The sequence below is a fragment of the Chlamydotis macqueenii genome, chromosome 15 (genome assembly GCF_036417535.1).
Source record: "Chlamydotis macqueenii isolate bChlMac1 chromosome 15, bChlMac1.mat, whole genome shotgun sequence".
Lineage (NCBI taxonomy): Eukaryota > Metazoa > Chordata > Aves > Otidiformes > Otididae > Chlamydotis > Chlamydotis macqueenii.
This window is the reverse complement of record NC_141570.1, coordinates 6680940-6693510: the sequence shown is the minus strand read 5'-3', so window position 1 is coordinate 6693510 and position 12571 is coordinate 6680940. Positions and strand designations below refer to the sequence as shown.

The window sequence follows — 12571 nt, the reverse complement described above, 5'->3', positions numbered from 1 at the left end:
GGGGCTATGGGCTTTGCTTGTGATACTGGGGAAACAGCATTGTTATTTGAGAAAGAAAGAGCCTATTCTTCCCCAATTCTTCCTGTTGGCTGTACAACAGACTCATCAGCAGCCCTGAGGGTTTCAAAGCTCTACACAGGGTCCCTAGGACCAGCGAGACAGCTCACAGACTTCATGTTCCACATGTGCGTACCTGCCTTCCTAAACTGGCATCTAAACCACAACATGAATGTCCCAGAGACACCTTGAACCCCTGCAGCTTTATACAGACATATATGGTTACGCTGAAACAGAAGACATTTTTTTCTTCATGCTAATGCTCCAGAAAACCAGTTTGCTTTCCATTGCTATATATAGCACTGGGATTCTTGGCCTATTTTTTGTCCCTTTGCATCTGATTATCTTCAGTAGAGTTCAAACTTTTTATGATATGCAGATTTTAACTAGAACATGACTTCTATTCGTACAGACTTCCATTATTAATAAACCCACAACAGCCAGATATGACGTAGAAGAATTTTATTCATACCGTAATCCTGTCCCATCATCACTGCAAATATTACAAATATCTTTAAAATGTCATCGAATATCATTTTGTTCCACTTAAAGCATAAGAATCCTGGTGTTAAATGGTTACACTTCTCTTGAGATTGCTTATAACAGAACTATAATTTAAATGTATTTTCCATGAGCCATAAAGGTGTAAAGAAAGAATCTGTTCTGTGTGTGTGCTTGAGTAACTTCTAAATAGTGAGGCTAACACTTGCTGTTTAACAAGAAATGTATCTTGCATATGCAAAACACTCACAATTTTTTACCAATACAACAGAAATGCAATAGGTAAAGGAACGTACATGAGTGACTGGTAACCATTAAAAAATATTTCTTTTAAAAATTGCACAAGATAATACAAAAACAGTGAAGCAAATAAAAAGTTTTGCAAATGCATATACAATTATCTCTATATATAACGGGGGCCTGCCTACATAAATGTATGTGATAAAAACTGCAAGGTTGAAAAATGTGAATGGTCATACTTAGTAACACCTGCAAGAAGCATAACGTAATCATAATAAATAGTAGCGACGAATATACACCGACAGGAGCACTGAAAATATGCTGAAATAAATTAAGCACCTTGAAGTGATCAGAGGACTTTGAGTCAAGAAGCAGTCAGCTCCGTATAAACCACTGAGGGCAGTTACTGGAATATTGGGTCCTCTTGGTGAGAGTCAGAAGGAAAGTTCTAAGTCAGTTTTGGTTAATTCCAAAGAAGAAAGCACACTGCGTGTCGGTAAGAGCAATTTTAGTCATGTTCTTCACTCACACCTCTAGTTTCAAAAGGGAGATTGCTGCCTTATTTCATTGCACAACCTTTGGTATGTAAAAGGTACGGAAAGTTCCTATCTGCCCAGAAGAATGCTGCCATAAAGAAGAAATAAGAGTTTTGCCAGCACCGAAGAGAGGGCAGTGCTATTTGCGGTAGCTGAGATGCAGACCTTTGCTGCTGTTAGCAAAGACAAATTTTCCTTCAAAGGAAAAGCTTCCCAAAGAATAATCGAAATGATTCCATCCTTGAGGGCTGTGCAGCAGAGCGAGGTCTGGATCTGCAAAAAGCTCCGTTCAAGAGGAGAGCCGTGTGTAGGCAGGGCAGCAACACCTGCCAGCGAGGCCGCACGCACCTGGAGGGACTTGGGCTCTAGGAGCTTCTTGCAAGATCCTGGTGCTTTTTGTTATGCAACACATCTTTTGGAGGAGAGGCAGCATTTTGAAGCTTGCATTTGGCTTTAAGAAAATCCTTAAAAATCCTAAAATTTAGTCATATACTAAAGGAAAGGCATTTGAATTTAATTAAGTGGACCTTATTAAAAATAAACTGCTGTTGTTGCCCCTGATGTACACCTGGCACCATCTCTTCAGCATTTCAGGTAATATTCGGAGAAGTGGCTGAGGACACTCTGCTGCAGATAAATATCTTTCAAAGTCCACTTAATTCAGCAGAGAAGTTCCTATTGGATTTTTAAGGGATCTAATGCAAACCCTCATTTTAAAAGAGCTGAGGAAAAATAACGTAGGTCCTAAAGGCTCCATTTGAATTCTTACAAAACATTGTCCCTTGGCCTCTTCACCCAGAAGACTGGCAGGCCGTTTGGCTCAGCGTATCCTGCAAAGCAGACCTGAAAGGGCTTGTGACACGGAGGAATATGGCCCCTATATCCAAGCCACAAACAAAATGACTCAAAAGCTCTGCATTTCCCTGGCTTGCTGGAATGATCAAAACCTTCCTCCAACCTTCCCTCTTAAACTGTGCAACTGCCACTCACCCTGTGGGATTTCTGAAACCTCCAGTCCATAACTGGTGAAAAGTCTTTTAAAAGTGACAGGCAGAGGGACATCGCTTCATCAAAGAAGCTTGACAAAAGGTGAGTAAGACCAGCTTTAAAGGTAATGACGGAAATAGGAATTCAGATGTATTTTAAATAGTTAAAAAGACAGTTTCAAGCTCTATGATCCAACAATAGGTAAAAATCTCGCCTGCAAGCCAAGAGCCTAATCTTCCCCAAAGCTAGTCTTCTCCAAACAGTTGTCTTCCTACTTACATGATACATGAGATTTGACCTGACATCCAGTATGTGACATAAACAGAAAAAAAAATACACATAAAATGCACACCTTTTCTTTTTTTCTTCATAAAGCTACGGAGCTGCACAGAGCAAATTTAAGTGCACAAGGTCACACAAAGGCAGCTTTCCAGAAGGAATCATTTAGACGGTGAGCGAAATGAAACTGTTGTATCTCTGAATGTTTCTCTTGAGGATTTCGGAGCAAGGACCAAGCACTCGTTCGAAGCGGGGCCGATCCAGCTTTACGCACTTCAGGGGTCCGCGTGCCACCACCGTAGCAGCCCGGGGTCGATTGAGCAGTAGCGCTATCTCACCTGGAAACAGGGATAAATACGCTGTCACACGCCCTGTGCCTTTTTTTTCAGAGGATGCACGTTCTAACGACCATCCAGTTGCTTTGGTTGTAGAACATCTCCCTTTATGTACCTCTTGATAGACACTTTACATAATCCTGTTGACAGTACAAATGCATTACAAATGCATAATGCATGCGTGTAAAATGCCTTTGAAAACAAATGCTTTCAGACTGTTCTGCTGATTCTGGATCTGTCTCCTGTCAGCTACATTGGTGTAAACCAAGGAATGGTTTCAGCTTCACTGAAATCTCTCAGTATTGCTGAAAGCAGCAGCTGACCTACGCATAACCCCTTGTTTGTAAAAGAGCAGAACACTAATTAAGACAGTAACTACTTGATACAAGTCCGTGTGCCTGTCTTTCTGAACCATACTTAAGCTGAATTTTCTTACCAAAATAATCTGATGGACCGAGTCTTCCAACTTCAACATACTCCTCGTTGTCAGACCGGCGCTGCAGAACAGAAGCTGTGCCCTAGGAAAAGAAGTGCACAAAGTCAGTTGGGTTTGCTTAAACCTGTTAGGCTTTAAGAAGTATTGAGTCCTGAGTATTTCCTTTTGCATGTCACACTCCTTTAGTTCTGCTGTGAGAGACACGACAATTTCAGTCAATTCCTTATATATGAATGAAAGGAAATAAAGGATTAAAAAAACCTATCAGTATGGCAAACAATTTCTCTCACAAATTGTTTTGATGCAGACAAATTCAACTCAGAGAGAAAAGAAAAGAAACAGGACAGAACTCAGTAACTCCTATTTAACTAGTGTACATCATGCTGTTCAAATGTATGCTTTAATATGATATAAAAACATGCTCTGGGTGGATGCAGAATCTTCAAAAGACACAGACAGAATTTACGTCATAAGGAATAAAAAAGCAATTTTCCCAGTCACAATCTTGGGACATAGAATCACAGAATGGTTAGGGTTGGAATGGACCTTCAACAGTCATCCAGTCCAACCCCCCTGCAAGGAGCAGGGACATCTCCAACCAGATCAGGTTGCTCAGAGCCTCATCCAACCTGGCCTTGAATGTTTCCAGGGATGGGGCATCCACCACCTCTCTGGGCAGCCTGGGCCACTGTTCTACCACCCTCATTGTAAAAATTTTTTTCCTAATATCTAATCTGAATCTATCTCTCCATTCCCCCTTGTCCTGTCACACCAGGCCCTACTGAACAGCCTCTCCCCATCTTTCCTGTAGCCCCCTTCAGGTACTGGAAGGCCGCTGTAAGGTCTCCCCAGAGCCTCCTCTTCTCCAGGCTGAACAGCCCCAGCTCTCTCAGCCTGATTTTGTAAAGCAGCAACTAGAGTTCATTCCTCACCTGATCACTCACTGGATCTATTGCTGAAATGCTTGGTAAAGGCAGAGTTTTTAATGCTTGTTGCAACAAAGAGTGATTTTTTTTTTTTTTTGTAGTGGCTCTGCCCGCTTGTGGCCTGTAGTGATCTGGACACCTGCGAGTCAGTCGCTGGAGAGATGGAATGTGTCTTGTCTCCACTGCCCTTAATAACTGCTGTACCTGACACGTGCTAATACATGTCAAAACGCAGTTACAGTCTATTTAAACCTTCAAAGAGGTTTTACATGCAGAAATATTCTAACCTGGAGGAAATCTTAAATTATTGTGGCATAAAGCTTTTGTAGAGGAATAGAGAAGGTATCTGCTTAAATTACAGTAACACATGAAATTATCTTCTGAGTCCAAACCAAAAGCATGGGGAAAAGCAAAATGTTAACATATTTTGATTTTAACTGGAGTTTAAAAGATTTTTTATGCCAAGATTTTTAAATAGACTAGAGAGAGATTTTTTTGACAGCATGGTTGGAGACCATTGATGTTTCGATGTTTTTTTTTAAGATTTTTCAGCTTGGAAAGTAAAATGTGGAGGTTGATCCTGTCCCAACCAGGGCAGGGAAAGGGAAGAGACCCAGTAACGTGGACTATGCTTGGAAAATTGATGCCATTTATTGGAAAATATCACAGCCCTCACTCTGCAGTTGGACACCCAAGTCTCGCATTGCTTGGCTCGTCGCTGCTGGTGGTGCTTGTAACCAGCTCCACGACCACCCCAGCGTGGAGCACAAACCTCCCTCCAGCGCAGAGTGCTCAGCGCAGATTCACTGGCTGCAAATATCCCACAGCTTCCTTCCACCAGAAGAAACTTGTGTGCCTCCGGGTATGGTGGGAGGCGTGAGGAAACACTGAGTGCCCTGAAACACCTTGGCTTCAGTGCAGTTGAAGGTGCTCAGGACCCTGCAGAACCAGCCCTTCACCTTTGCACTGTGTTAAATACACCCTGCAGTGTCCCAGACATCGTCACTGAATTGCAAATGTGAACAGCAGTGTAAGGCTGCTTCAGGTCTGGCTTTGGCTTTTCTAGGGCCTGGGGGCCCAGGAATGACCAAGAGGGTTAGAATATCCACCGTTACATAGCAAATGATCATAGATTTGCTTTCTTCTCAAGAAGCACTACTAAGCTGCTGTAACACCGTTGTATTACATCATGTCCTATTTCATAACAGGGTTATTTTTAAGCCCATATACTTTACAAATTGCCGGGCCACTCTCTAGGTCAACTTACAAGGTAACCTTTATGTGCTGTATAAATGAAGAGGTAAATCTTACTTCTGCTGATGGCAGGAACCAGAAACAAAAATCAAATAATGTGCAAGCACTGTTTGATATATGCTAAGCATCTGATGGATTTTATACAGACTTGGATGAATATCGAAAGAACTTGAGACATTAGAAGTTATAATTTCTCATTTTGCCCCGTAGCAGTAATCTGTGCTTAGCATAAATCTCTGGATATCAGACTGTCAATACGTTACAGTGGTCACAACAATTTACCATTCCACTCCATCATGCCATATCAGTATGACAAAAAATACTGAGGAAACACCAGAGCTGTAAATTCAGGATCGTTTGAAAACAATCACAAAACTCTTCTCAGCTTCAGTGCTTTGACTCTTAAGATGCCGGGCAGCTGATGGCAGCAGATACAGAACCGTGTGCCTGGCACAACGTGCACGAGCAATGGCACCTGAACTGGGCAAGGTTGTTCAAAACCAAGCCAAAGATAAGGAGAAGGTTGGTTTGAGCTTTCGTGGGGTTTGTTTAGGGTTTTGTCTACCACTAAAACATGTCATGCACATAAAACAGTCCACAACAAGTGTAAGGCTAACCACAGAAGTAACTGGAAGAACTGGATATAAGAAAGTGATTTGGTGCCTGTCAGGTTTCCAGCGAAAATTCCTTATCCTTGATATAACTACATTGTTCCGCCAAAGCTGCTGTTTTCCAAGATATTCCAGTAAATCTGCAAGGGCATGAAAATGCAAAGATAGTGTAATGAGTTTTGTTAGTCACACTTACTGCAAGTTTTCAGAACAAAACACGCACATAAGCAGCAGCATTCTTGGAAATACCCCATACAGGGAATAACGCGTGTATCAGCCTCTCTCTTGCCAAACTTCAGATCAGGTGCAGGTCGCTAAATTGATGCTGTTCTTATTGCCTGTGCAGTGTAGATGGATTCAGCTTCAGAATCGCTTCCAGCCCCTGTCCTCCTCTCCGTCCCCATCTGGAGCCTGGCAAAAACCTAACCCCTTGACCCAAATAGCTGTCTGTAATCCATGTCTCTAGTCTCTTTCCCAAAACTATTTTTTTTAAAAAAAAACCCCTTTTATTACAGATGTTTTATTACATGAAACAAAAAAAAATCCCCAAAGTAATCATGTTGACGGCCCAGGTCAAACAAAGAAAGGACTCAATTCCCCGCTGCCCACCTTGAGTGTGTTGCCATGAAGGTAATCACAATATCAAGCAATATTGCTTTCATCTCCCCAAGTGTCAGTTTTTATTGTGGCTAATATTTTTTTGACAGGGTCCATATGATATAGGACTCAAATAAGTCGGTCTTCTGAAGCAATTTCTTCCACTGCTCCACTACAGTCGGCCTTTTTAATCCAAGAAACACCATGATATCTGTTGGAGGAGGACAGATGTGTCTGGCCTCCACAATAAACACTTGGCTTGGCAGGATAAAGCAATGCATATTCCAGATACATATTTTTCCACTCTTGTTCTAACAGTCACATCGGCTTTTCCCGTTGCCCGGTGAGAACAGGTCTATCATGGAGCAAAAGAAGTTTCCTGAAATCCTGACAACGAGCACCCAGATGTGAGATCTGATTACGCCGCGTGGCCTCTCGTTGCACCAGTCACCAGCTCCACGAGTACATCCTGGAGCATTGTCAGAGTGACCTCCACGGGAAGACTGTCCGCACCGTGAAACAAAGAAGATGTATTTATAATTATCTATCTGTATCACCCTCACTGTGCCTGTCTTATCTCTGGAATCAATGCTGTTCTGCCTGTAGTAGAGGAAGAGTCCAGTCGTAGATGACCAGTGTAACCAGGGCAAAAATAATACAGAAATAAAATAATCCAGAATAAAATACTACAGAAACAATCCTTTATCATCTATATGCTTAGTGAAGTTTTCATACTTGATGAATTCAATGCTGACCCCTATCCTTGCTCCCATCACAGGTTTCATGGCTGTCTTTCATTTTACTTACTTCTGAAATCTTTCCAATGTAGTTTTTGAGCTTTCTGTCCTTCTTGTGCTAGCTCTACCTCAAATAAATGATGCAACTGAATAAAGCCCCTGAGCCCTGTCCTGGGAGGTACAGACATTATCTAGCAAGGATTCAAGGTGCTTATCACTCTCCCTCCCAAAAGCCTTTGGTCTCTGTGGGAAAGATTTCCCCTGAAACGGCACACAAAACTTGGCAAGGCCAGTCTCTCTGAAATAAACTGCACGATCCTATATTTGCAGGACCAAGCTATTTAGTGCTGCTCAATTTAAAATACTGTATTGTACACTGATAGCCATTTCAGCCTCCTACACCACAAGCAAAACCTACAGAGCACAGGCTCAAAGAGTGTCAAGAAGTTCGACACCAGGTAATAAATCAGCACTTTGTGATGATATTAAACTGAAGGCAGACAGGCATGTCTCTCTGCTAGCAGACACTTGGGAGTGAAATTCTGATCTTTGGTGGATTCAGGAATATTCCCTTTCAGTCGGTGGGGAGTGCCTGTATTCCCAGGAACCAATATCATTAACCTTCTCTCCTCTCCTCCAAATAAATACTGGCATCTTGTTGCAAAAACAACAAGAGGAGCAGTTCCAAAAGCAATGTGCCATCACCACCCCTCTGCCAGCCTCACCCCACGCACCTGCTCACTCCCTATATCATTGCTCTGTCGCAGTGCTCAGAGTATTTATTCAACTCTTTCAAATGCATCAGCAGTTTGTTTTGTAAAAATTTATGGCTTAGATACAGAATAATAATTTAGGATAAAAAAGATAAATTAAGGTTTATAATCCATGAGCTCCCATCCTCTCCAAAGTAATGAGATTTTGATAGATGTTTCACTTTTAAACTCTCGGACCATACAGATGAGTGCAACATCCTACAACATAAAGACAGTGACCATCAGCATCGAGATCCCCAGGCCTTCTCCTGCATGCACTTACAAGCGCTAATTGCTTCAGGATCTCTATTTCTATATTTAAGTATGAATCCTACATCCAGCAGTTGGCCTGGCTACAAAAGCCAAGTGTTCATGATGCTACAGATTGAAATCCTGCATTTTTATCTCTGTTGCAGCTCGGACACTGGGACAGGCTGTGCAGTGTGGTCCTTCACCAGGGGCAGTGGGTGGGAAGGGAAATTCAGCACTGTTTGAAAAACCTTTTGGTTTAAAAGTCAATCTTGTTGATGTTTTGGTTTTGCAGCAATCAGTAAATAATATAGTGAGGCTCCATCTGTAATAAAGGACATATTTATCACTATTAAAGCTAAAGAATGTTTATTCTGTTATGAATGTACGCAATGTCAGCGTCTATGTCCTTCTGATACACTAAGTAAACAGGATGTCTACTTTTTAAAGAAAATAATTTTAATTTTCATAATCAGGAAGTTACTATTTCTATTTCCATTTTTATTTCATACTTTCTCACTTACTGCTTTTTAAAAAAAAAAGCACGGAAGACAATTTTTTTTCTCCATGCCCTCAAAATGTTACATTTTTATCCCAGTTTTGAGCTTAGAAAGTTTTTCTAGCCTATTTTATTTTCCTCTACACCATCCACCAGAAAAGAGCAGTGCAGTCTATAGAATTAGAGACAGAAAAGGTCAGGCCGATCCATCTGCTATTGCTGTTAACTCTATCAATTGCTGTTATGAACGTACCTTTGCTCTTTCTCACTTTGTTAATCCGCACACTTCATAATTCACACTCTGAAAAGATAAGTTTCCCCTCACTCCACGGTCGCACAAACCCTCATTATATGTCACTATTAAATCTTTGCAAAGTTACTACAAAAGATAAAGGAAGAGGCTGTGAAGTAGTATAAAACGCTCCTGTTCACACGGCGAAGCAGATGGGACTGGATGTAAAGGCTCCTATTGGTTTAGATGGAAGCTATAGCAGATCTGAAATGAATTAAAAGATCTTTCACACAGTATGATTCTGGGAGTATGTTATTTAATTGCAGGCAAGATGAGGTTTGTGGAAGTAATATCTTTTTTTAGACCAACAAGCATAGCTAGAAAAGGGAGAAAAGTTTTTGGGCACATGTGGCATTCTTCAAGTTGCCTCCAGATATATCTAATAAAATATACCACTTACCTGTCTACAAACACTCTCTGGGCAATGTTCTTACACTATAGCAGCTACAACCGTAATAAGTTGCACCTTATTTAATCGTATCTGCCTGCTTACTGGTTCATGCGTGTGATTAAAGCATTCATGGATCATCTCCAAATCATTACCTTAAATTAAGGGGAGGCAAAAGCTACAGCTCCCGATGCTACAAAACTCCTGGAAATAGTGATTGCCTGGTGAATCTAGGAGATCTACTAAGATCTGCCAGCTAATGTTTCACCCTCCATTTTAAAAAATGATCATTTAAATCAGTTTGGTTATCTGATGTGAAATCTCAAACGACTTTGGTCCAGTTTGGCCAACTTTAATTTTACAGCTATCGCGTACGATGTGCCTACTGCAATGTCCGTTCAGTGATGTCTCAGCTGTAGTGACTGAGTGGGTCAGGGTACAAGAACAGACCCCAGGTCTGAAAAAATGGTGGTTGTTTGGTTTGCTTATCTCCAATGAGCTCTTTTCTGCTTCCATTAGGGCTCACTACAGATTACAGCGCGAGACAATGCTCAGGCTAATGAGCTACTGAGAGCTTTGGAAAACAAATACGCAACATTTTACACATTCAGCTTTTTAAATTTGGTTGCGACTCTGGAAATCCTGAGTGCCACTGATTTCAGTGGAGTTTCAGAAAGCCAGCACCTTGGGAATATCGTTAGGATTAATAATGCAAATGAGCTCAAAGGGCAACATGAGAGTAACAACATGTGCACGGTGATACCCATGCAATCTCCTTGAGAGAGCAGCGCTGCAAAAAGTGCCTTTACACAGCTAAATGCACAGTGCCAACGTATATGATTGTCATTACGCTGTCATGATAACGTTAATGCCTCATATTCTTATTGACCATAGTTCTCAACACTAATGTGCGCTGCAGTCTAGCAAAGACGGAAAGCAAACGTCACCACCAAGCTGGCACGGATCCTGGGCATCAGCTCTGCAGCCACGCTCGGTACCAAACAATCTGCAGCTTGCTGTGTGCACCAGCTGTATCACACCTGCTTCAGACTGCCGTGTCTACATCTGAACTCCGCAACTCCTGCTACCTAGGCACATTTACATCAGCTTAGGAATAACACCCAGATTCGAGAGAGAGGAACAAAGCTGTCTAGAGCAGTCACCAAAATAGCCACAAACATAAAGGTACTTTTAAAAATGACAATCAATCATAAACCAAGTGTAACTTAAAACAGCAGAAACCACGGAGCCACAGGGCATTTCCTAGGGATATACGAGAGGCCAGGGTTAAGGCCCAGACATGACTACACCCAGCCCGTCATTAATCACCAGGAAACGCCTTTGCCTTGATCATTCGGTATTTAAAACCGTAGATGTTTGACATGGGAAGACCTTTTCACTCGTTTTGTTCATCCTCCTATTGCAGTACCTCAAACAATCTTCCCCTTCAGTGTTTCTTTGATACAGTCCGCATTAAACCTGTGCTGTACCTACGTATTCCCCTTGAAGTAAAAGAAATGTTGCTATTAGAGGGAAGAAGACAAGATTCAGGCAGAAAGAGACCAGTAAACACAGTGAAAAGCCAAAAGTAGCAGAAGACACTGCACCAACTGCAATTCGCTTTATGCATGGAGACCCTTACAATACTTAGGCAAACTAAAGTGGGTTTTGCACGAAGAATAAAAAATTGGGATTTTTTTTTTGTTAAGCCTTTTCTGTTGAAAGGTTTTTCAGAATCAAAACATTAAGTTTTACAGGTTTTTTTTTAGTTCAAAATGTTGCCCTTGAGCCACAGCAGCAGAGCTAACATCAGGCTAAATCACGCAAGTGTCCAACAGAGGCGTAACCATGTTTTGGGGAAGTAAAGACTTCATCGACGGTCATCACCATCCCCCATCATCAGATGGAGGGACACCACAGCAGCGTCCGTGCTCCCCAGCCTCGGTGCCATGGTAGTCCCATGCTTTTCTTCTATACCAGCAGTTGCCAACTGGGACTGGGAAGCCTGGGAGCGAGGGGATGGTGACACAGGGGTAAGGGTACCAGCTCTGAGCCACGGGAGGAGCCCCTTGCCCGGGGTGTGATCCTCCTTAGCTAGTTGTCCTGGCTCCATGCCCAGAAAGCTGGGAAGCAGTCGCACCGCAGGCCAGCCTTTGGGGTCCCTCTGCATTTTCATCTTTCCTCTGTTCTAGGGGTTTAGTTGCCCCTTTTATGACACATTGAGCCCACCTGTCACAGTGGTCATGAAGCGCAGTGAAGGTGGGCTCAGATGCTGGGTTTTAATGAATCATCTCAGTGATACTTGGCCTTGAGTAATCAGTAGCTTCTGTGGGAAAACAACTGAATTAATATTCATCCCGGTGCCAGATTTTAAAGACCGTCTTTGCCAAGCGCTGTGGATTATTGGCAACCAGGCACTGTTTTCCTCCGTCAGACATGTCAGTGTACAAAGCAATAAAAGTCACAAAGGAAAAAAAATGTTGCATTTTAGAGATTCTTTCTTTCTACAAAGCTAGCCATTATCTCAACTCTCTCTGAAGCCAGGAAACGTCCACTGAGTCAACATAAAAGTGACTTTATAATGGGTTATTCATCAACTGTTCATATTTGTGACTGACCTGACAGGGCTCATCTCCTGGAAGCAGACAGTGCAGAGCGCTACCACCTACAGCAGGGGCTGGGTTGAATGTACGGGAGAGAAAATAAGAAAACACTGCTGAACCTCCCTCACCCCGCCCGCAAAATCCTTTCTGGTGAAAATCGGTTTTAGCTGTTAATGTTGTTTTACGGCCCAATTACTCCTACCACCATCTGCTTCTTTGTGAAAACATTCTGTAGATGCTGAAGTAACCAGACCAAGCAAAAGGCTGAGACAGACATCGTCACTGAAGTCTC

The 12571-nt window shown here is 42.2% G+C and overlaps 1 protein-coding gene across 2 annotated transcripts in view; it reads right to left on the bottom strand.

The window, feature by feature from the left end:
• Window positions 1-504: 504 nt before the first annotated feature.
• PRKAR1B (protein kinase cAMP-dependent type I regulatory subunit beta) overlaps window positions 505-12571 on the bottom strand; it is a 100118-nt gene continuing 88051 nt past the window's right edge. For both annotated transcript variants that reach the window (XM_086760019.1, XM_086760018.1), the window contains exons 10-11: window positions 3372-3453; window positions 505-2938 (exon numbers count right to left, since the gene is read on the bottom strand). In XM_086760019.1, the coding sequence (XP_086616145.1) occupies window positions 2766-2938; window positions 3372-3453 (255 nt within the window). In that variant the 3' untranslated portion in view covers window positions 505-2765. The remainder of the gene's footprint in view (window positions 2939-3371; window positions 3454-12571) is intronic.